This window comes from Corvus brachyrhynchos, unplaced genomic scaffold (assembly GCF_000691975.1).
Source record: "Corvus brachyrhynchos isolate BGI_N302 unplaced genomic scaffold, ASM69197v1 scaffold106, whole genome shotgun sequence".
NCBI lineage: Eukaryota > Metazoa > Chordata > Aves > Passeriformes > Corvidae > Corvus > Corvus brachyrhynchos.
The window spans coordinates 5,676,437-5,698,973 of record NW_008238834.1 but is presented as its reverse complement, the minus strand read 5'-3'; the positions used below and the strand labels follow the sequence as shown (position 1 = coordinate 5,698,973).

Genomic DNA, 22,537 nt, shown 5'->3' with positions numbered 1-22,537 from the left:
TCAACCAGTGTTAAGGGACCTGGCTCAAAGATCAGAATCTTTGGCTGATGAGATGTTGCAACAAATGCTCTTCTTGGTATGACCGTTGTAGAACTTGTCCTCTCTGAGTGTACTTTCTAGTGTCACTCTTTGGAAAAAAGCCATAAACTCTACAAGACATTTGTTAAAATATGGCTGACAGAGTTAAACCTATGAACTTATATAACTTAACATTGCATATAACTGCAGTGTTAGAGGTCTCTGAATAATGAGATTTTCTGAACTAAATTTCTACTCCACATGGTCTTACTTTGGTAGGCTCATGCATATTTTAAAAAACCCATGCTTTAAAAATCTGTCATGAATTGGTGCAGAGACCAAGAGTGAGTCCATAGGAGTATGGCTAGACAGCAGGTACAGCTCATCCAAAGAAGTAAATTGGAGTCAGAGACTGTCTTACAGTTGCTGTAAGAAGCATTGAAGAAAGGTCTTCGATCAACTCATAGCCATTAAATGTGTATCTAGAGGTCATTACTGACCATTGCTTTACAGCTCAAGCACCTTAAAGGACAATTTTCCCTGCAAAAAAATAAAAGTCTTGCCATATGATTTGCATTGCCTTATATTTCAAAGATTTGTAGATCATGAAGTCAGAATGAGTCTTATTAATAGATAAGCTGTCCTTCCACTGAACACAGAGCCAAGGATTTCTTAAATTTCCTTCCTCTTTGAACCAGAATATCTTCGCCAAAAAGCATCCACTCTTGTCTTAAACATTTCCATATCTTTTGGCAAACCTTCACAGTGGTTAATTGCTGTTACTTTAAAAAAATGTCTATTTATGCTGCATGTGTCAGACTTCAGCTTCCAGCCATTAGCAGTTACTGCATCTTTGTGCTATTGAAGATCAACTTTTGTTCCCACATTTAAGTTTTCACAAGGCTGTAATCCCCTGATCCTTCTGCTTGCTAAAGCTAGACTAGTCCCTTTATCTATTGCCCCGTATTACATTTTTCCAGTGTTTATTTGTTTTAGTTTTGGTGACTGAAGACAGGAGACATATGTAACTTTACTTTTCCCAGGTAATAACTTGAGAATTTGACAGAGAACTTTTATCTTATAGGTTTCTCCCTATGAGGATCACCCATGCTATCCCTGTGGCTGTGACCCATTTGGCTCTCTGAGTTCTGTTTGTGTTAAAGATGAGCATCATTCTGACTTGCAGCGCGGTAAGGGAGCAGGAAGTGCCTTTTCCCTAAACTTCAACTGTGGCTGGATTTGTGGTTGGTGAAGTTTGAGGCAATGCTGTCTACCTGTGAATGGCTGCCTTTTAGGTACTGCTTCAAAACACTGGTAAATCTTTGGGAAGGTGAGGCTGAAGTGTTACATAGTTCTATGGTTTTAAGGTATGTCAGGTCCCTGAATGTGTTCTCCTGTGGGGATTGTGGGCTCTTACTGTGTAAAACGATGTGAGGTGTTGAGATCTAGCACTGTTGTTTGTGAATGCTGTTACAGCTGTCACAAAATCCATTTTGCTGCAGTTTCTGTGCATCTGGTACTTCAAACATGAAAAATAGGTGGTGAGACTGACCTTATGCCAAGTATCTGTGTGGAATATAACATGGAGTGTAATAAAAAAGGAATGCTAAATTATTTGGACATCCTGAATCCAGCCTATTGCCTGCTCTGATTTTTCTTTTTTTTCTCTACTTTTGCTCTTCAAGTGACTCGGCCAGGCCAGTGTCAGTGCAGAGAAGGTTATGCAGGAGAAAAATGTGATCGTTGTGCATTTGGGTATCGGGGCTACCCAAACTGCCTGCGCTGTAACTGCAGCCTGATTGGTAGCATTAATGAAGATCCATGCACAGAACCTTGTCTTTGCAAAGTGAGTACTAAACTGCCATTTTTGTTCAAAATTGAGTCTATGCATTGGTTTATAAACACCTTTTTAATAGTGAAATTACTTCATTAACTGGGGAAATCCCTTCCTTTATAAGAATTAACAGTGTACACCTGACAACCTAGAACTTAAAACTACTAATTATTCTCTGTACTGAAAAATACAGTAATTTATGCTGAGTACTTCCGTATGTTACTGATACGACATTTTCTGTAATAGTGGGCCTGACTGACGTTAAAATGAAATTAAACCTGAACATGTGTGAGCCAGTCACAGAGAGTGAGTATGCCTAGCTGGATTTGGTTTTAGGAATGAGCTGATATTTCTCTTCAAAGCCACTGATTTGCTTTTAAACAAATGTTGTGTTTAATACAGCTGTTTTGTGTGGAGAAACAGCAGGCATTTGGAAAGAACTATTGGAACACTTGCACTAGACATATGTATGAAATACGATTTAATTATTCAATTACAAAATATAAACCATAAAAATGTTTTAAAAGAGAGCAGTTTTGCAGCATTTTATTTTTTGGTAAATATCCAAACCTCTTAAAATGCCTTGCAGCTGTAGATTCCACTGAATTTTATTACTAAACTGTGTTAATATTTAAAGAAGTTACTTAATTTTCTGAACCAAATGTTAGCTAGTAGTTTATGTATTTGTTGCCAAATATGATAGTGAACAGGAGCCAAAGATAACATGGTTTGTTTGACAATTCTTCTGAAAATTTAGTCCTTTTGCATAATTTATCTGATCCAAAATATCAAACCTACATAAATAACAGGTCTGGGAAGATGAAATTTCTCCAGTCGCCAGTTTAAATACGAAAAAGGAGATACATGCCTGATTCTGAGCTAGGGTAACACTGCATCAGCCAGTGCAGCTAACTAGTGAAAATTTTGGTATAAACTGGACTAGAAACTGCCTTTTTTCAGTGCTGCTGTGGGCATGAGCCTGGCATACAGAATTTTTAGGCCAGATCACAAAGAGTATTACCAGTCAGCAGACCACCTATGAAGATGAAAGGAGAAAAGCCGTGTGCTCCAGATATCAAATGAAGGGGACAGGATTTCTAAGCCTTTGCAGACTCTGTGACCACAGTAGAAAAAGCTATTCTTTTTTATATGGTACATTTTGTGATATTTGATCCTTCCTGAAACACAGCTCTTGTGGTCTAGTCATTGGGTAAGATTTTTTTTTCATTAAGAAATAAATAATTTCTGTCTATATAATGTTACAGACAGTGAAATGTGTGATCCAAATGCATCCCGAAGACTGAGAAATAAAAAAGCTGAAAAGAGCGTACAAATACTATTTCTGTAAAAATCCAAGATTTTAAGATCTCATTATCTCAGGGGGCACTTTGCCTGATATTTTCCTCAGGTTTGCATATGAACAAAGAGAAGCAACCATCCTCAATCTTTGAATCAGAGCTGGAGATCATAAGTTTTTATTATGCTTTGCAAACACAGAGTGTACTTTGCTTACAAAAACACATAACTTGTCTGTCTAGAGAGGTCTTATGTAAACTTGACATGCCAAACACTGTTTCAGAAGAAAAGACAGTTGGAAGTCTCAGATTTCTCTCTGGTAAGCCTGAAATTTGCTCCATGGGACCAAATCTGATGTAAGTTTGCAGTCTGGAGGGATTCTTGTGGCTGAAGTGAAGGCACCCTGGTAACTGCTTCTGAAAGCAGAATTTGGTCCACAGGCTTTGCATTTCACATGGCAATGCAGAAATCGTATAGGCCTCAGGAAGGCAGGTGTATGTATGCCTTGCAGTCTTAGTGTCCTAACCATATATATCAGGGAACTTTGTGAGGTGTTCTGTAAAGTCCTCTTTGCCTTTGTAGTGGAGTTTTCCCATAGTGGAAACCAAAGGTTGAGATTGGAGAGTGGTGTCTGTCCAGGTCTTGTTCTAACATGAAGCTAGGACATTATGAGAATCTTGACCCTGGCAATAGGAAGTGTTCTACATCTTACTGTGTGGAAATACCCATGGAGATCAGCTATTACAGCTTTGTGGGCATTTATCAAATATTTTCTCTGCTGGTTTGTTTGTCAGCAGCAGTTGTCTAAACTTTTTGAAGAAATAGCCACATATTTGCTGCACAAATTTTACAAGAAAAAAATACTGGGTGTACTATTTTGGATTTTTTTTTCCCTGTAAATTCTGCATTGAAAGAGGTTTGTAGCTGTACACTCTACTACCCAATTTGCATGGCAGAAGACCATTGAAAGGAGCTAAAGGAGTGGAGTATCTCTACCTACTCCTGGAGTAGGAGTTTCTGGACCTTAGCCAGAGAATATTTGGAGGAGGAGTTGTGAGCTATCATAAGTATGTGTGGTGTTCTTCCAGGAAGAGGTGGCAGCAGTAGTGTGTGTCACGGTGTAAATATTGAGAGATGGTTGAGAAACTGTTATCTTGAAGCTGGCTGTGGTAGCTCCAAGAGACTGGGGCGAACTTCCTGGATTCTATCTGGTGAGCTATCTGAAAGGTAATCCATCTGGATTCAGAAAATGTGAGATTTTTTCTTCAGAGCAATCTACAAAGTCAAGCTACAAGAGAAGTAGACTGGCAAGCTGACAGGAGCTTTTCAAACCCTGTCTGTGTATATTGCCCAGAAATTTTACTGTGACAGAACCTTTGCCAGGGCTTGTTTAGATTTTGATGAACTGGCAAACTCTGACGAATTTTTCCAATCAGTTTCAGTTTTAAGCTCTGAGTCTTATTCAATAATCCTGCTGTGCTGAAATATGCTTTCTTTTATAACCTTCTGAATGCTGTTATGCCTAAATCCCACCTAATCCATGATATTTGTTACCATAATAATACTGATGTGAACCAAATGTTATATGCCTTTGACAGGAAAATGTAGAAGGTGAAAACTGTGATCTTTGTAAACCAGGATTCTACAATTTGCAAGAAAGAAATCCTCAGGGCTGCACAGAGTGTTTCTGCTTTGGAGTTTCTGATGTCTGTGACAGTCTTACATGGCCCATCAGTCAGGTATTTATATGTTATGTCCCTGACCTAGTATTCTTTCCTCAGACAGCTGCAAAATGTACTGTGTTTCTCTTTGACATGTGCCCAAGTTAACTGCAAATTCTGGTATGTGTCTTCTTACAGAGGAATGGATTTTCAGTGTCATTGGACAGCTCTGAGGTAGTCAGCAAGTCATCCCAGTGCAGGCTTTGGCCCCGCTGGCTTGCAGTAATATCAAAAGCATTGGGTAGTGGAGGCTGCAATAATGCACTGGAAAAACAAATTTTTTTTCTCAGTTAAAGTTTTTTTTTGTGCTGAAGAAATGAACCCAAACCTGTTTCCTTGCTCTCATACCTATTGGACAAGGCTATTGGATCTCTGACAATATGGTCACTACTCTTTCTTAGCAAACAATGTTTATAAATATCACCGTCTTCTGAATAGGCGGTTCTTGAGTTATGGGTTTTGGGGGGGCCACACTTTTCCCACCAAATTCCTTACGTATCTTTGCAGAGCTAGCCACACTTTGGTCTCCTCTTTAGTGTGCCAATAAAAAGGGAGGAAAACACATAAAATTGACTGAAATTCTAAGATGATTGAGTAAAACTCTGTAAGAAGAACAAAGTTCTCTCATCTTGCTCCCTATTCTGGGACTGTAGTTTTTGCTTTCCTCCAGCTCAAACCTGTCTATAAATGGGGACAATAGGCCTTGAAGCCTTTGAAGTTCTGTGTTTCTGTCTCAGGGAACTCATAAGTATAATGTTAATTTTGTTGGAAGGATGAAAATCACGCTCATTATATTTTTGCTCCTATCTAATAGAGAGGTGGAGACTATCCTAGTCAGAAGTGGCATATTTGCATATATTGGGTGTCAGACTTGGCTAAAGAAAGTGTTCTAGATCCATCACTTTGAATGAATATCTAGGAAGAGGTGGATGTTTTCTCAGTGACACAGCTGCCTGACTTCCAATAAAATTATTACTCTTCCTTGTAGATTTCAGACATGACTGGATGGCTTGTTACTGATCTGTACAAAGCAAGGAGTGTGCAGCCTCAGCGAAGCCAATTTGATGGACCCCATCAAATAAGTATTAACAACACTGAGGCTGTGAAAGTACTGAAACACACTTATTACTGGTCAGCACCTGAGGCATATCTAGGAAATAAAGTAAGTACTCAGCTAAGAAGTCAAATCTCCTTCGTAGTTTCTCTGTCTTAACTGTAACCTATTGCTCTGAATATATAGTTTCTGTAATTAAAGATTACACATAAACCCCGTATTACCAACTTCTCACTGTATCTCTGCTTTTTAAATCAGAATGTTCCTGTGCAGACATTCCCAGTACCCTCTTTTTGCTCTTTGAGTTCATCCATCTCCCCACTTCCTTCTCTGCTTTTCTTCGACACAGTATAATCTCTCTTGACTGTTAACTGACTTCTATGCTCACATTTCCCATAGACGTGGTTCCTGTCCTGAAACTTACACCCTTCATGCCTTGTCCAATAACAGTAGATTGGACCATTAAAATCTCTTACCTGCTTCTTGGCCATCTTCTGTTTCCAACCAACTAGTCTGTAATTTTTGCCCTGTTTACTAGCTAAAGCTCTGGGTGTCCTCCTTTTTGCAGCAGACTCACAGAATAGTTGAGGTTGGAAGGCACCTCTGGGGGTCATCTTGCCCAGTTTCCCTGCTCAAGTAGGGACACCTAGAGCAGGTTACCCAGTACCATGTCCAGGGAGATACTTCTGAGTATCTGCAAGGATGGAGCCTCCACAGCCTCTCTGAGCAGCAACCTGTGCCACTTCTTGGGCACCCTCACAATAAGTGTTTCCTGATAGTCTCCAGTATTTCAGGTTGTGGTCATTGCCTCTTTTCCTGGCACTGGGCACCACTGAAAAGAGCCCAGCTCCATCCTCTTTGCACCCTCTCTTAAGGTGCTTGTATATATTGATAAGATCTCCCTGAGCCTTTTGTAGGCTGGACAGTCCTGCTACTCTTGGTCTTTCCTCATATGAAAGATGCTTCAGGCTCTTAACCATTTTAGTGGCCCTTTATCCACCTCTCTCTTGTACTGGGAGGCCCAGAACTGGAGTCAGAACTCCAGCTGCAACCTCACCAGTGGTGAGCAGAGGGGAACCTTGCAGCCTTAGCTGTAATTATTTTCAGTCCACTCTCTCTGCCCACGCAGCCTTGTTTATTATTAGTATAGTGACACAGTAAATGAAAACAAGTGCAAGAAGTGTAACATTAAGCAGCAGCTTTTGCAGAGGGCTGACTAATTCTAATTTCTTACTCATTTAATATAGGTCTAACTGTTGGTTAACTTACTTTGAAGTAGTCAGCAGCTGCTGTGGGGCTAAGGACCCTGAAAGGTGGAATACAGAATGTGAAGAAGTCCAACATGCTGTGCCCCTTGGCTAGGATGATAGTGTACACCTCTGCTATCTGTTCAGAGTCCTGTTAGTGTTTCACTGAATGAGGGCACTTACCTGAATCACCTGTAGAGCCTTGAGCTAGCTCTCACCACCTGCACAGCAGCAAGCTACATCTTGTCCCTGTGCTGACACTCATGGCATGTTAAACTTTTCCTGTAAAGTGGTATTTGTAAGCCTACAACTGTCTTATAATTTGGACATTGTACTGATCCATGTAATTTCTTTGTATTGGCTGGAGGTTATCATGTTGTTAAAACTTTGTTTTTTGTCATTTCAGCTCACAGCTTTTGGTGGAGACTTGAAGTATACGGTATCTTATGACATTCCAATGGAGAGTGTGGACAGTGACATAGTGTCTACTGTGGATGTCATCATTCAGGTGGATTTTTTTTCAGCTTGTTACTGTTCAGACATTATTAGGAATCTATAAAGGGGTTAGAAAATAAAATAATATTTCTGTAGTAGTAGTTTTGTCAGTTTTAAGTCCCTTAAGAGTCACTACCAAGATTTTGTCACTACTAATTTCTCTGGTTTTCTGATCCATTTGTCTCAAATTGTAGGTGTACAATACTAGTTTTAAATGCTAAATACCTAGAATTTAATCTCTGTCTATATGGGTGAGTTGCTTATTACCAAATGTACAAAGCTGTGTTTACAAACTCGCTGCAATAAACTGGAAAGACTTATGCTTAAGAAACAGGTGAGTGTTCTTGCTGATTGCTTACTTTTCTAGATTTATGTTGCAGTTAAAAAGTAAGGCTCTATATTGAATCCAGGCCCATTATTTCTTAATATGTACTTAGCAATAGAACAAAGCAGAGAGGAGATTCTGTTTGGTAGAGGTGTTTGATTTTTGCAATTCAGTTCATTCTTTTACAAAAGAATTCTGAAATCTCTGAACTGAGAGAGAGTTAGATTATGGTCTTCCTTGAAGCCATAGAAAATGTTGACCTTTTACTTACTTTTTCTTAATGCAAGGAATTTAATTTGATTGCCTCTTCCTCTGTGTTACGTGGATGTGTATTTGACACTAAATGTTATTGCTTAATAAAATTTACATACAAATATGGAAAATGTTTTCTCTTGTCCTTCAATTTCAGGGTAATGGGCAGATTCTGAGTACAAGAGCAGCGGGCTTGTCATTACAGCCATATGAGGAGTATTCTAATTCAGTGAGATTTGTATCAGAGAATTTCATCGAGTTCAATACAAAAAAAGCAATAGACCGGGAAATGTTGATGACTGTTCTGGCAAATGTGACCCATCTTCTAATCAGGGCCAACTACAACATTGCCAAAAAGGCTGTGTACAGGTAAGTAAGATAAAATATTCAAGTTAATCTAGATACTTCTATTATTTTTCTGCATATGAATCATGATTCTTAGGGGCAGTATTCCTGACGTTTAATGTTAATAGCTTATAGAAAAAATGTTGTTTATTGAATTTTCTTAAGACCAGTCTTTGTCCCCAAAACACAGTCATATGAAGTGTGGGGTAAGGGACATTTGATTTTTAAGATATCTGATAGCAGAAATGTTGTCTTCTGCTTTAAAGTAATAACTGCATAAAAGCCTTATTACAATGGCTGCTTTTTTTGGAGAGAAATGTCTCCAGAACTTTCTACAGTATGCTTATTTGGGTATGTGGCAAGTTAATCCATCACTGACTGTTGAAAACCTGTCAATAAAGACATTGATTGTAATTTCTTTTGATGTTTGTTTGTAGATGTTATTGATATTCATCTCTAAGGGAGTACTTAATAGGAAAATTAAACTGGAATGGATTAGCTGATCATTCCATAGTCTCAATCCAGCATTGGCCCTATCTGTGTCAGACCTTATAGATCTTTGTTTTACCTGTTCTCCAAGACACAGGAATAAAGTTGTATTGCTCTCAAGGGAATCAGTTTCATCATTTACCTACTTAATTTCCTTAAGACTCACTGACAGCCTTTCTTCCTCATTTCCTAGTTAGAGCATGGTGCTATTAACACCAAGGTTATGGATTCAAATCCTTATATGGGCCATTTACTTAAGAGTTGGACTTGATTATCCCTTCCAACTCAAAATATTCTGTGAATATTCTGTCATTTGTTAGCATTTCATGTCAATAAAATAGGAACTGATACCAGACTTGCTTTGTGCACCCACACCACTCTGGTGAAATTTATGTTCATTTAGGGATAGTGTGTTCATCTTTATGGAATGTTTGTAAAGATTTCTTACAAAAATGTTACCTGTGGCTGAGAAGATTGTCTCTTCTAGTAACAGTAATAGCAGGAGGATATGTCTGCTCCCAGGACTGCAAATGCTGTGATTAGTGTATGATCACAGACTTTTTATAGAAGAGATTTGTGCCTGTTCCTCAGTTTTTCCTGCCAGGGAGCAGTACTCAGTGGCATTACCTCCCCAAAAGTAAACTGTCCTGTTGAAAATAAAGTTTGGGGAAACAAGTGATGTGTTGTTTTCCTGTTTGACCCTAGGCTGGACTCTGTGACCCTGGATACTGCAAGTGCAAATGTTATAGATCTTTCTTCAGCACCAGACGTGGAATTCTGTGAATGTCCTCAGGGTTACACAGGAATATCCTGTGAGGTAATCTCTTACAGCGTTTTATGTATGCAAAATTATCTCCTGTTGAAAAGGATCTAGGTATTAAAGGCAGGCTGCCTTTAATTACACTGCCATAAAAATACATGTTCTGTGGTGAATTGCTGCCTACTGTACTTGGCACAATCCTGTAGATATTTTCTTTCAGATACTCTAAGTGAGATTTAGAACTTATTTCTTGAATTCTTTTTCATGGCACTAAAAAATGATGATGCATTTCAGAATATCAGTGTTGCAGAGGGAGCATCTGTGAAAGCTCTGTGAAGCTGTTTTGAGCTTACCTTACTCATTAATAGCACTTTTTCTGGATCTGGATCATGTTCAGTTTATTTCTGTTATGTACCATTAAGTTTATGGAGGCAATAAGGAACCTTAGCAGGGAGGAATGCTAGCTTTTGGAAGAACCCACAAGGGTGAAATGCATTGTGCAAGGTGGTGTCTTGTGTATCTGTGAATAGCAGATTTAGAGAGGCATAGTCCCCCTGCAGAATAGCAGGAATTATTTTTACAAATAATTTCAGTGTGAAACCTTGTGCTCCAGCATTGTTAATGATTCTGCAGAGGTGGTAGAACATCTCTTTTTCTATTGTCCCATAATGAGGAATTTCACATATTAAACCACACAAAAGTTAACTTTCGTGCCTCCAGGGAACAAAGGGATGAATCAAAGTTTTATGGAGTTAATTCTTATCCCTTTTATCCAGTGCAAGTAAAAAACAACCACCAGAAAAGAGCTACAGTGACATCAATAGGGTTGAAAGAGCATTCAGTTACCGCAATGTGAATGGGTTGGATAGTGGGTGGTCGGAAGTGCACTCTTTGAAAATGTTTTGATGTGTACTTTAAACACACATAATGCTACTGCTCTTTCTCCCTTCATTTCTTTTCAGTCCTGTCTCCCTGGGTACTACCGTGTGGATGGAATACTCTTTGGAGGTATTTGTCAACCCTGCAAGTGCAATGGGCATGCAACTGAGTGTGACATTCATGGTGTTTGCTTTGTAAGTCATCCTTCAAAGTGTTCTGTGTTTTAAGCATCTATTTAGAAATTAGGAGAGCATTTTGACTGTGGGAGACAAGTTTATGGTATGCATAAATTTCAAGCTATGGGTACCAAGTGTTTATTTTTGTTGGTTTTCATTGTTTAGTTCAGAGTATGTTTCAGGGCTCCATTAATGTGTTTTCCAATAAAGAATTTGTTTCAGTTTATCATTTCAGGTGGGGAAGAGGCAGAACTAATATAAAAATGCCATTATATACAGGCTGATAAAAATCTTGACTTTGCTTGCTGCAGGTTCCTGAAAAGAACAAATTTAAGCAGTGAATAGCTGTTTTTCAGATACATGTGAATCTTCCATGACTAACACCAGTGGAAATTGCACATTACCTTCTAAAGAGAAAATTTAGCTCTCAGATCTCTTCTGAAAATTGAAGTTCACGGGAATAAAATAGCTAAACACCAGTAAAAACTAGATAAGCTTGTTACTGTAAATATGTGCAATATGCAGCATATATCTAAGTATGTGTATAAGTAATGTGGCTGGTTTAATAAAAGTATATTCTAAAATGTAGGAAAAAACAATCAGGATTGTTACAACTCAAAAAAAGTTATTTTCAAAGTTCTAGGCTTTTCTTCATGGCTTGAAGAATGGCTTCCTTGGATGTCATACTGCATGCAGATTGCTGTAGGAATCCCTCAGGGGTTGAAAAACCATCAAGAGAAAATACAAAGATTTTTTCCATGTCTCACAGGCTTGTCAACACAACACGACAGGACCTTTCTGTGATCAGTGCGTGCCTGGCTTCTATGGAAATCCATCCCAAGGAACATCTGAGGACTGCCAGCCCTGTGCCTGTCCTCTGAGTTCTGCTGCAAACAAGTAAGCTTCTTATGCAAGACTGTCTTTTGCATCTTCAGCAAAACCAGGAACTGGGATTAAAATAAAAGTCTTGACATCTGAAGGAGAGAGAAAAGGACTCTTTTTCATCTTCATTTGAGTATATCTCATAGAAACATTGCTTTTCCAGGTAGACAAATACATAGACTAGGTTAAGAGAGGCTGAGTTAACTGGTACAATTCTGCATGGTGGTTGAAAGTAATAATTCAACCTGTCCTTGAACTTTGCACCAAAATATTGGTTATCTTCCATGCTTTTTCAGAAAACAGCATGAGGACAGAAGTGTTGTACCTGAAAAAAAGGAACTCAGTATAGCTATTGTACGGCTTTGCTAGAATGAAAGCTAAGTTTTTATGAAGTTTTAAAATCTTCCTTTTAGAGAGGAAAAAAAACCCCAAGAGTTTTTAAAAATTATACGTTAATTTTGACACACTGGAATATTACAAGCATTGATAAATTAGAAAAAAAATCACTTGTGTGGTTATATAGATAGGTGTAAGAAAGGGTGGATATTGAATGTTTGTAGAAGACTTGTGGTTCTTGCATTGATACCAACTGCCATAAATATTGTTGATAGTTTCAGTCCTACTTGTCATCTGAGTGAAGAAGGTGGAATTGTCTGTGACAAATGTCTTCCAGGCTATACTGGTTCTCAGTGTGAAAGGTATGTACACTAGTTTTGGGTAAAATATCTACATCATTGCCATCATTAGCTGTTCGTCATCCTATCTTCCTTGTATTGTTCATACCTCATGTACAGAACATTCCTAATAAAATTTTCCTTTTCATTTTTTCTTTCATTGTAATACAGAGAGACTTTAGATTAAAATTTAATATGAAAAATTCCCTTCAGTGGGGACAGTGTATGACATTAGCACATTCCAGCTAATAAAGTTTTTAAACTCTGATGCAGGTGTGCTAATGGGTACTATGGGAATCCTCTTATGCCTGGACAATCGTGTGCTCCTTGTGAATGCCATGGCAATGTAAACCCTCAAGAAGAGGGCCACTGTGATCCTTTCACTGGACAGTGCCTGAAATGTCTGGGGAACACAGCAGGTCACCACTGTGAAAAGTGTGCTGATGGGTATTATGGGGATGCAGTGATTGACAAAAGCTGTCGTGGTAAGTTGTTATTATTATTACTCTCAACATTTAAAGAACACAAAACTGCGGTGTTCATGTGCAAAATGGATGGGGACGTGCACCTTTGCTGAAAGAGTTAATCTTCAAGTTGTGAGTTGGCAAGTGTGGGTTGAAGACTCTGGGGTTGGGTTAGGCTGAGGGAAGGGAATGTATTATGTTAGGGTTCAGCACTTGGTATCCCTGGAACTTACTGTCTTGCTTAACACTGTCCCTCCAGTGATGTTCCGTACACATTTTTTACTTCTGAGTGTCACATACAGGGCTGGTAAAAACAAACTTCTCAAATATAGCTATTCAGAGGTGGGGTTTTTTTTTTATTTTAGTCCAAATGCACAGGCGTTACTGTAGGATATTAGCATCTGTGGGATATAAACGGGTGAAACACACTGTATACCAGATTTTGAATTCTGTATAGTAATGAAGGCATATGGATGCGCATGAATAATTTTTTTATTTGGTTTCTTTTTGTCTGAATACAAGCCTGTGCCTGCCATGTGAATGGTTCCCTTTCAAGTACTTGTCAACATGAGACAGGCATCTGTTCCTGCAAATCAAATGTGGTTGGAGAAAGATGTGATAAATGCTTGGTAAGCAAATATATTACCTGTTGCTAATATATACATTTTTTTGTCTTCCTCTTTATCTATAGATACTGATTTGCCCAAATACAAGCTATAGCAGTAAATATGTTTGGGGAGAGGGATCTGTCACTGGAGGGGAGACCAAAGTGTGTCTGAGGAGGCTTTTGTGGTTGAGAATTGCTCTGCATATGCTCCTTGCAGATGTGAAGCTGTGTAACTGAATTAGCACCCTCCTGCATAGGGCTGTTCAGTGTGCTGGCAGTGTGCAGTCAAAAAACCAAACTAAACACTGCTAACAAACCTAAAGGGATCTTAGAGCCGTGCTTCTGTAAAATGAAGTCTGAGTAGGGAATATCTGAAGAAATGTGGTTGGTGATAATAAATACAACATGGCTGAATGCCAACGAGGGATTCAGCTGAAAGGCAGGCCTGTTACAAGAACAAGCAGATATTAACTGGTGATACAAACCAGCAGTTTCCAGTCTGTGCTAAGTGTAAAATTGCATCAGAGACCACAGCAGGAAATCTGTGCCCGGTTTGTGCCAGCCCAGCTGAATGACTTTGAATACACACGTACAGGAGGTCACTGACCTGCTCCGTTCTGGGCTTTCATTCATAGTCACAGGTATCTGTGCATGACCAGCACAGCCCACCCTCACCTCATGCAAGTCTTTAAATTAGAATAACATCAGACTTCAAAACATAGTGTCTTACTCGTGAGATTGGAGGACCATGAGAGCATTTCAGGGTTGAGGGTTTCACCTGAGTGCATATTGCTTATAGCTGGCACAGTGAAGAGATAAGGCCAGGGAGTCTTTCCACAGCAGTCACACACTGCTGGTCACGATTCGTGCAGGTCAGACATCATGGGGAGTAAACAAGAGAAAACAAGAGTGTATATTGTAGTGTTTTCAGAAATTTATGAAACATAACTCAAATCTATTTATTTCTTACCAACAGAATGGGTATTATGGCCTGGTATTGTAGTGTTTTCAGAAATTTATGAAACATAAATCTATTTATTTCTTATCCAACAGAATGGGTATTATGGCCTGCTTACTGGGCTTGGCTGCGTTCCCTGCAACTGCAGTCAGTTTGGCTCAGTCTCTGAGGACTGCAATCATCAGGGGCAGTGTCACTGTGTACCAGGAGTGGCTGGAGAGAAGTGTGATCGTTGTGCTCATGGCTTTTATGCATTCCAGGATGGTGGCTGCACACGTAAGCTCTAATCCATGATCCTTGCAGAGTTTGTCTAGAATTTCTTTCAGCAATATATTGTACATTGAACTCTGGCAAAGGTCAGTTGTTTTGATGATGATACGGAAGAATCTGTCGGAAGGTCTACTAGTACTTTGAATAAGCTGGGGAACAAAACATTTCTTTGCTTATTGTGTGGTTCCTTGTAAAAGGTGGTGACTCTGAAATAACTCATAACGGGTGCATGAGAGAAATATCACATCCTCAATAGCTCCTTTGTCTCTTTATTACAAAACCCTTCAGTACTTCAAAGAGAACGAAACATTTTTTTTTCTGCAGTTGGGAAAGTGAAGAGCTTCTACTACTAAAGATTTTGACCTTATTTTTTTCATTTAACTCTTAAATATATGTTTCATACATCCCATCATCACCTGGATATGTACAAGTTTTAGTCATGATAGGGAAGAAATTGTTCATCTAAAAGGAGAACATGCCATCAAAACCTAATTTGTCATGTTTATAAGATGACCTTTTCAATACAGAATAGCTAAAGGAACGCCTACCTTTTCTCCAGCCAGACAGAAACACTTCTTTCATGCCTCAAACAGTACATTAAAATGAAATACGCAGCGAGATTATGTGATAGGATAATGTTTTAAAATGAATATACTTTGTCTTTACTAAGAATCAAAGGTCCCTTGGGTACCTTTAACCATTTCAATATTGGAAATTTCCTAAATGTTACTAAAACAATTAATAAAACCAGTTCCCTGAAATTCTGCTTTTTGTCTGGAATAGTATTTTGTTTCTTAAATAACCAAGTGCATCCTGCAGTAGTTAGTTATTATAAAAATAGTTATCCATCCCTATTATTCAATAAGCAATTCCTGAGATTAATCCTTTCACCTGCTTGAGAGCATTGGAGTACCTCCTGATGCGTTTTGTGTCCTCTATAAAAGAAATGTTTTCCTACAAATGTACTCTACTCCAAAGTAATTTTGCTTGGTTTTGTTGACCCCCTGTGGAAGTGCAGCACTGCTTTTTAAAACATCAAATAGGCTAAGTCAAGAAACAATATTGGGGCTTCCAATAAGAAGATGAAATGCCACTCTGGTCATGATTTGTTTCTCAGTGATTAGGGATGGCAGGGAGTTCCTAGTAGAATGGACATATGCAGAAGAAAAGTAAGATTATCAGTGGTCTTGTAGTTTCTTCTCTGTAGCTAAAATGTGGGTAAAGTTACTCATTTGGTCCTATTTCTCTTGCAGCCTGTGACTGTGCCCATACTCAGAACAACTGTGATGCTGATTCTGGCCAATGCATTTGTCCCCCTCACACTCAGGGGCAAAAATGTGAACTCTGTGAAGAAAATTACTGGGGACTCTCTCCTAAATTTGGTTGCAAGGTATGATAGGCTGGATAAAAGGCCATGGCTGTTAAAAGCAATTAGTCTTCTACAAATGTCAGAACTGGACTCTTGTTTTGAGAACCATGATCTTCATTGTGTGTGTCAAATTGTTAATGCAACATGATCACATTAAAACAAACACCAGCAAAACAACAGACTGTGCAGTGTTTACTGAGAAACCTTGTTAAGAGGGCTGTCTTTGAAAAGACACTACTACTAGAGTGCTTATTCTGGGTGGGTGCATAGTTCACATTAAAATTGTGAGGTGTGTATTCTAACATTTAGGTGTTTGAGTAATGGTACTAAACCAGGTTTATAGCAGCAATGGGCAGCTGGCAACATGGTTTCTGTGCAAATCAATAAGTGATAATATTACAGATTTAAGAACATTGAAATCTAGCTTGTCTTAAAACTTACTGCGGGCATTCCTTCTGAAAATTTGTGATTAAAATGGTATCATGTAGTTAATATTTCATGGATGGAGCAATGGTATCTCCCATTATCTCAGCTTAATGCTTATGATTAAGCAGTAAAATGCCAGGTCAGTGCAGATCCAAGGAATAGGAACCATTTATGCCTTTAGGTTCATGCAGTAAACTCCTGTCAGATATGGCATTGGTCCAAGCTATTTTATAAATGTTGAGATTTTAAAAAATCCTCATAATTACATGAATGCAATGGGTAATTTCAGTGGAGAAACCACAAATACAATTAACTTGACAAGGTCTGTCATTACATCCAGTAGGTCTTTAAGTGTCAGCCAAATTGGTTGACAGGGATGGGAAAAAAATCTTTTTTCTCTCTTTAATTTTTTGGAGTAATGATGATAAAGTATTCCTAATAAGTCTTCAGAGTTAACCACCTTAGTGATTTATAGTAACATAGTTGGCAACTGGTCTTTAAACCACGACTTCGTTAGCTGTCAGCTTACTGTCATTCTTACCTAACATACTGCAAATACAATGTGCTGGTGGTCCTTGCGCATTTCCTTTGAGGTGCTCCTTTCCCAGGGTGATTCCCCAGCACATGCCAATGAGCAGGTGTAATTAAATATGCAGCTGCTCACTTTTGCTATGTTTTATATCATTCCTTTTGGTTGCAGCATCACACAAATGAACGTGAATTACTCTAAGGTATTTTAGATACTTTCTTGATGCTACGAGCAATACTGTGATCTCCAGGTAATAGTCCCAATAGAGGGATATTCCCTATGCTGAATAGTTAGATATGATAGGTTAAGATCAGGAACAGTGTCTTCTGGCAAACCCAGGAGAGACTCTTTGCATGCTCTCTACATGGATGAAATGGGGGAGATACTCAGAAGCCCAGACTGTCTGGTTTTGCAACACAGAATTCATAAGTGGTTACTTCATCTGGCTCTGTTTCTAGTGGACTTCTTGATATTTAGCATCCATTTCTGGGTGCAGTAGTGAAGCAGAGCTGGAGTCTTTTTTAGATTAGAGTCCTTTTTTCATGTGTGCTGCAGCACAGTGCATTGTACCTTAGAGTCTTTATTTATCTTTATCACAAGTATATAGAGATTGCATACATGCAAATTATTACTATTATTATGATTCTTAGAATTTGATGTTCAGAGCTGTGGACCTTGACTGATATCTGAGAGCCAAAGTTGTCAACCTGTGTGGTCACAAAGTGTATTAAACTAGGCATTGTAGTACATGGTGCTGGAGTAAAAACTGCTTAATACAAAGGGTGCTGTGGGTAACCAGCAAAATTGTGAAGAATGCTAAAGGATAGATAGTAATGCTGCTAGAGCTTGTGGGTCTTGGTGTGCAGGACTTTGTAAGGTAAAGGCTTTTCATCTCAAAGAGAGCTGATTGGGAAAAAGACTCAGGGAAAATGCCACAGTAGATGATGATAGATGGAATGTACTTGGTGCCTGTTCAGTTAGAAATAACCACAGCAAAATTGGGCTTGTTAAGTAACCACAGATAAGAAATTAAGAGTGAAGGCTAATCCAGACTGCTTCAAAAGAGAATGACAAATAAAGTACACCCACTTTGCATGTTTGTAATAAAGGTTCATGTTACTGATTGCATAATGAAGGATGCACTCTGCCAGGAAACAGTTTCCTTTGGTACTGAGCTGCACTGCATGCTGAGCTTCCCACCTTTGGATGCAATGAGAGTCTTGGTTCCTCATCAAATAGTAAAAGAAGCTTGAGCAAGACACAGAAGCTATTAATGCTTCTTGAAATCTTAAACGAATGTTAGTTTTAAGATTTTCCTTTCTGTCATACTTATAAAATGGCAATACTTACGGATTTCTTTCATTCACCATTTATTTAATTGACTTGCTGCACTCAGTGCATAGTGCTGCAAATTAAGTATTTTGGATATATTTTTGTTTTCTGGAACAGATTCGTTCAACTCCTTTGATTCCCAACCCTACAAATCTTCTATCTTTTTGCACTATCTTTATCCACTGTTTACTGGAAATGCAGTTCTTTGCTGAAATACAAACCAAACAACCTCATTTCTGTGTGGAATTAATTCCCTTTTATTATTGTACAGTAATTGTTGACAAATATTGAGTTTTAAGGGTCACTCTTAAATTTACTGTGCTGTTTCTGTTGTAAAAAAATTTTTTTGAAAGATCAGCTATTTATGAATTTTCTTCTCTTCATCTAAGGCTTGCAACTGTAGCAACACTGGTTCAGCCAATCTCCAGTGCGATGTATTGACAGGTCAATGCCAGTGCAAAATTGAATTTGGAGGACAAGACTGTTCCAGGTGTGCCTTAGGCTACAGGGACTACCCAGACTGTGTTGCCTGTGACTGTGATTTGAGTGGAACCAAAGCAGAGACGTGTAATGGCACTGAAGGAGTTTGTGGTTGTGAAGAAGAAACTGGCATCTGTACCTGCAAGGTACTGAGCTATTTAGCTCCTTCTTGGGAAGCATTAGTGTTTTCTAGACATTGATTGCATTAAAGTCATGGAAGTTATATTGGTGAAAGGACTTCAGAAGGCAATCTGCATCATTTATGAGTACACCTAAATCACTGTTAAAGGATTTTCTGTGACAGTGCTAAACTGGTCTTATTATTAGTCAGGAAAAAATGAAAAACAGTGAAGTTTTTCTGCTCGTACACATTTGGTTTTATTAGGTTTGGGAACAACACATTAGTTCAGATGATGTAGCTTTTTTGAAAATTCAAATTGTAATGATAGGTAGAGACCAGTAAATACTAAATGGAGAATCTTTTTTGTGCTTTTTGAAATATGTTTATGTTGCAAGTTCAAATTCATTTCCTATGCTAGAACCAAAAGCAGTGCTTAAGAATAACTCACATATATTGCTAATAGTAAAGTCTGACATTCTTGTATAAAAAAAGGAAACCTAAAATGCACAGATAGTATAGATTTTTCTGAAAAGGTGGGAATCTGTTCTTGAAAGACTGAGTGGAAAACTTACTTCAAAACAACAAATGCATGTCTTCAATGGCATTTCTCCAATCTCTCCTTAAAGGTACCAGTGGGCACTGACTGTAGTTTCAGGTGTTTCTTGAAGTTCAGCTTACCAGTTGGGAATTGAGTGCAAAAAGAGACACTTGGGAATAGGGCCCCTGATTCCTATTCATAGTGAGCAGTTTATTTACCTTTTGGAGCTCATTTTCCAGATGCAGGTTTGGGAAGAAATTCCATCTTGAATTGAAATCATAGCTGCTAATTTTTTGATAGTCATTCAAATACATAAATTTAACTTGAATGTTCTGTGATTGTTTGTGGTATTTTTGTGTGTGGTTTTTTTTTTTAAGAAAGAAAAACAGCATTTGAAAATAAGGAAAAAAGTAATGTACTGCACAGTTAAACATAATACATACAATAATTGATATTCTGCTGTGTAATTTACATAGCAACTAGTTTTTCTTCCAAAAAGAATCATCTTTCATTTAGATAGTGAAGTATTATGAGTGTGCTGTTACTATTTTTTTTTTTAATTTCCTCCAGGAAAATGTATTTGGTCTACAATGCAGTGAGTGTAAACCTGGAACTTTTGGTCTGTCTGCTAACAATGCACTAGGATGTACTCCATGCTTCTGTTTTGGGATGTCCACATCTTGTTCAGAACTAGAAGACCATGTGAGAATTCCTGTAAGTAAAACAGTATGACTACACAGACGCAGTTTATTGTTATCCTCATGTTAGGTACCACACTGGTGTGTACAATTAATGAATCAGGCTGAGTGTACTGACTGGCTGACAGGGGCAGTGGCATAGGTCAGAGCAGAAAAGAAAGCAAATGGCAAAAGGTCATACTCTGTATTTCTGAAATGTTGTGTTTCACTCTTCACTTCTTAAAAAAGTAAGTATCAAATGTGTTTTCTGGTTTTTTGAGTTGGGCATTTATTATTCTAAGATGGACTATTGACTGTTTCAGAGCAACTGAAACTGTAAACAGGATACTTTGTTGTATGAATCTTTTGCTCTTTGTGTTGCAGATAACATTAACTCCAGATCAGGCCGTTCTGCATGTAGTAGCTCAAAGTAACCTGACTGGAACAGTGGAAGGAGTATTTTCACAATTTCCTGATGTTTTATTGGATGCTGCCATAGTCAGAAAATACTTAAATACGGAAACATTCTACTGGAAGTTGCCAGAGCAGTTTCAGGGAGACCAGGTATAACCGTTAAATAATTGGAATGCTTTGTATATAACTTTGTTGTCTAATAGACACTCCTTTACTGTAGAATAGTTACTTTATATTCATAACATTTTTCTGCATTAATTCTGTTCTTGTAGGTCATAATATTATAACTATTCAGTGATAGAACTTATTTATAGCAGACACAAACAATATATTTACATTACCCTTTCCTAAGAAGATTTTTCTTGATCCTGTTAACTGGTAACACCCATATTTAATTACTTCACAGGTTCTGTGGGGAGGAACAGTGATATATTTGGTTTCATTTCAGAACCTGAAAGAATCCTTAACATTGATATATAGATCATGGAATCTCTGTTGTTTAGGAATTGAATGAAAATTGAGTGCACACCTTGAAAGGGTCTAGGTAAAGAAACTAAAACTGCTTTTTAGAAATATGTATTTAATCTTGGTGCAAAAGCCACTGAGTTTAAGTCAATTTTCATGTTTTATTGCAAATCATTCAAAGAACTGGCAGTTTTCCTGTCTACAGATGATGTTAAAATATTTTCAACTAGTAGCTTGAACCTTAGAATAAATAATAGTAGTCAATTTTAATCCAAACAGCTCATGGCCTATGGAGGGAAGCTGAGATATACTGTTGCTTTTTATGCTTTGGATGGCTTTGGAACCTCAAATTTTGAGCCACAGATTCTAATGAAAGGAGGTCACACCAGCAAGTTGGTCATCTATGTAGACATCCCTTCTCCAGAAAATGGAGTAAGAACTGACAAGGAAGTGGAAATGAAGGAGGTAAGCCAAAACACTGGAGGAACACAGCATTACCCTGAAGTAAACTTGAATGTTCATGGTTTTAATAATAAACATTAATAATAAATAAATAAATAATAACAATAATAAATGTGTTATGTTTCCCTAGGATTCTTGGAAGTATTTTAACTCTGTGTCTGATGAGCCTGTCTTACATTCTGACTTCATGTCTGTGCTAAGCAACGTTGAATATATCCTTATCAAGGCAGCTTATGGCCAGGGATTACAGCAAAGCAGGTAAAGCAACCTCTGATTGCATTTATTTATGGCATTGCATTTACTGTAATTTAACCTACAAATAATCCCATCTGAGCTATTCAGTAAAGACTTACCTCAGAGAAATTTAGAATTTCCTATTTATGACTTTTGCTCTTCCTTTGACAAGAAAACATTTATGACTTTTAATTGCAGCAGAATCCCTCTAATTCTTTCTGTGAAACACTAAATGACTCTGTTGCTTATTTTGATAGCAAAACACACGAAGTAGCACAGGCTGATGCAGTGTTCTGCAGGACTGATGATATAGTTAAATATTTCATATTTTCTAAATTATTTCTTTCCTGTCTTATTTTTATGGAAACTGAATTTTTTGTTTCTTTTTTCAATTGAAGCACATGGTCCCCTGAGTTCTTTGGTTTATATCAATCTAGGTGTCTCCTGTAGCTTGAAACACTCTGGGCAGTGGTACTAAGATAGTCCCACTTCAGAATAGTAGACTTTATTGCCATTTTGAGCAGAACTAAGTTACTAATGAGAGGGAGGGGATGGGATATGGTAGTTGCATCTGTCAGTCTGGAAATGAACAAGACAAGTAAAGATGCATCCAGTGAAAACCCAGCATCTGTACATCTTCACAGTTCCAAAGAATTCTGATTCCACCTCCAGATTTTGTATTATTTTTGATCCACATGCCCTCAACTATCTTCTTGTTAGCTCTGTCCAAAATTGTGGCACGAG

General features: G+C 38.1%; 1 protein-coding gene across 1 annotated transcript in view; it reads left to right on the top strand.

The window, feature by feature from the left end:
• LAMA1 (laminin subunit alpha 1) overlaps positions 1–22,537 on the top strand; it is an 86,118-nt gene that overhangs the window by 25,247 nt on the left and 38,334 nt on the right. Inside the window, 19 exon segments of the mRNA XM_008636838.2 lie at positions 1,103–1,208; positions 1,704–1,864; positions 4,747–4,887; positions 5,858–6,031; positions 7,577–7,678; positions 8,400–8,611; positions 9,782–9,893; positions 10,799–10,909; positions 11,661–11,788; positions 12,385–12,471; positions 12,721–12,932; positions 13,434–13,540; positions 14,572–14,752; positions 16,000–16,136; positions 18,792–19,028; positions 20,112–20,255; positions 20,603–20,782; positions 21,377–21,562; positions 21,690–21,817. Coding sequence (XP_008635060.1) covers positions 1,103–1,208; positions 1,704–1,864; positions 4,747–4,887; positions 5,858–6,031; positions 7,577–7,678; positions 8,400–8,611; positions 9,782–9,893; positions 10,799–10,909; positions 11,661–11,788; positions 12,385–12,471; positions 12,721–12,932; positions 13,434–13,540; positions 14,572–14,752; positions 16,000–16,136; positions 18,792–19,028; positions 20,112–20,255; positions 20,603–20,782; positions 21,377–21,562; positions 21,690–21,817 — 2,846 coding nt within the window.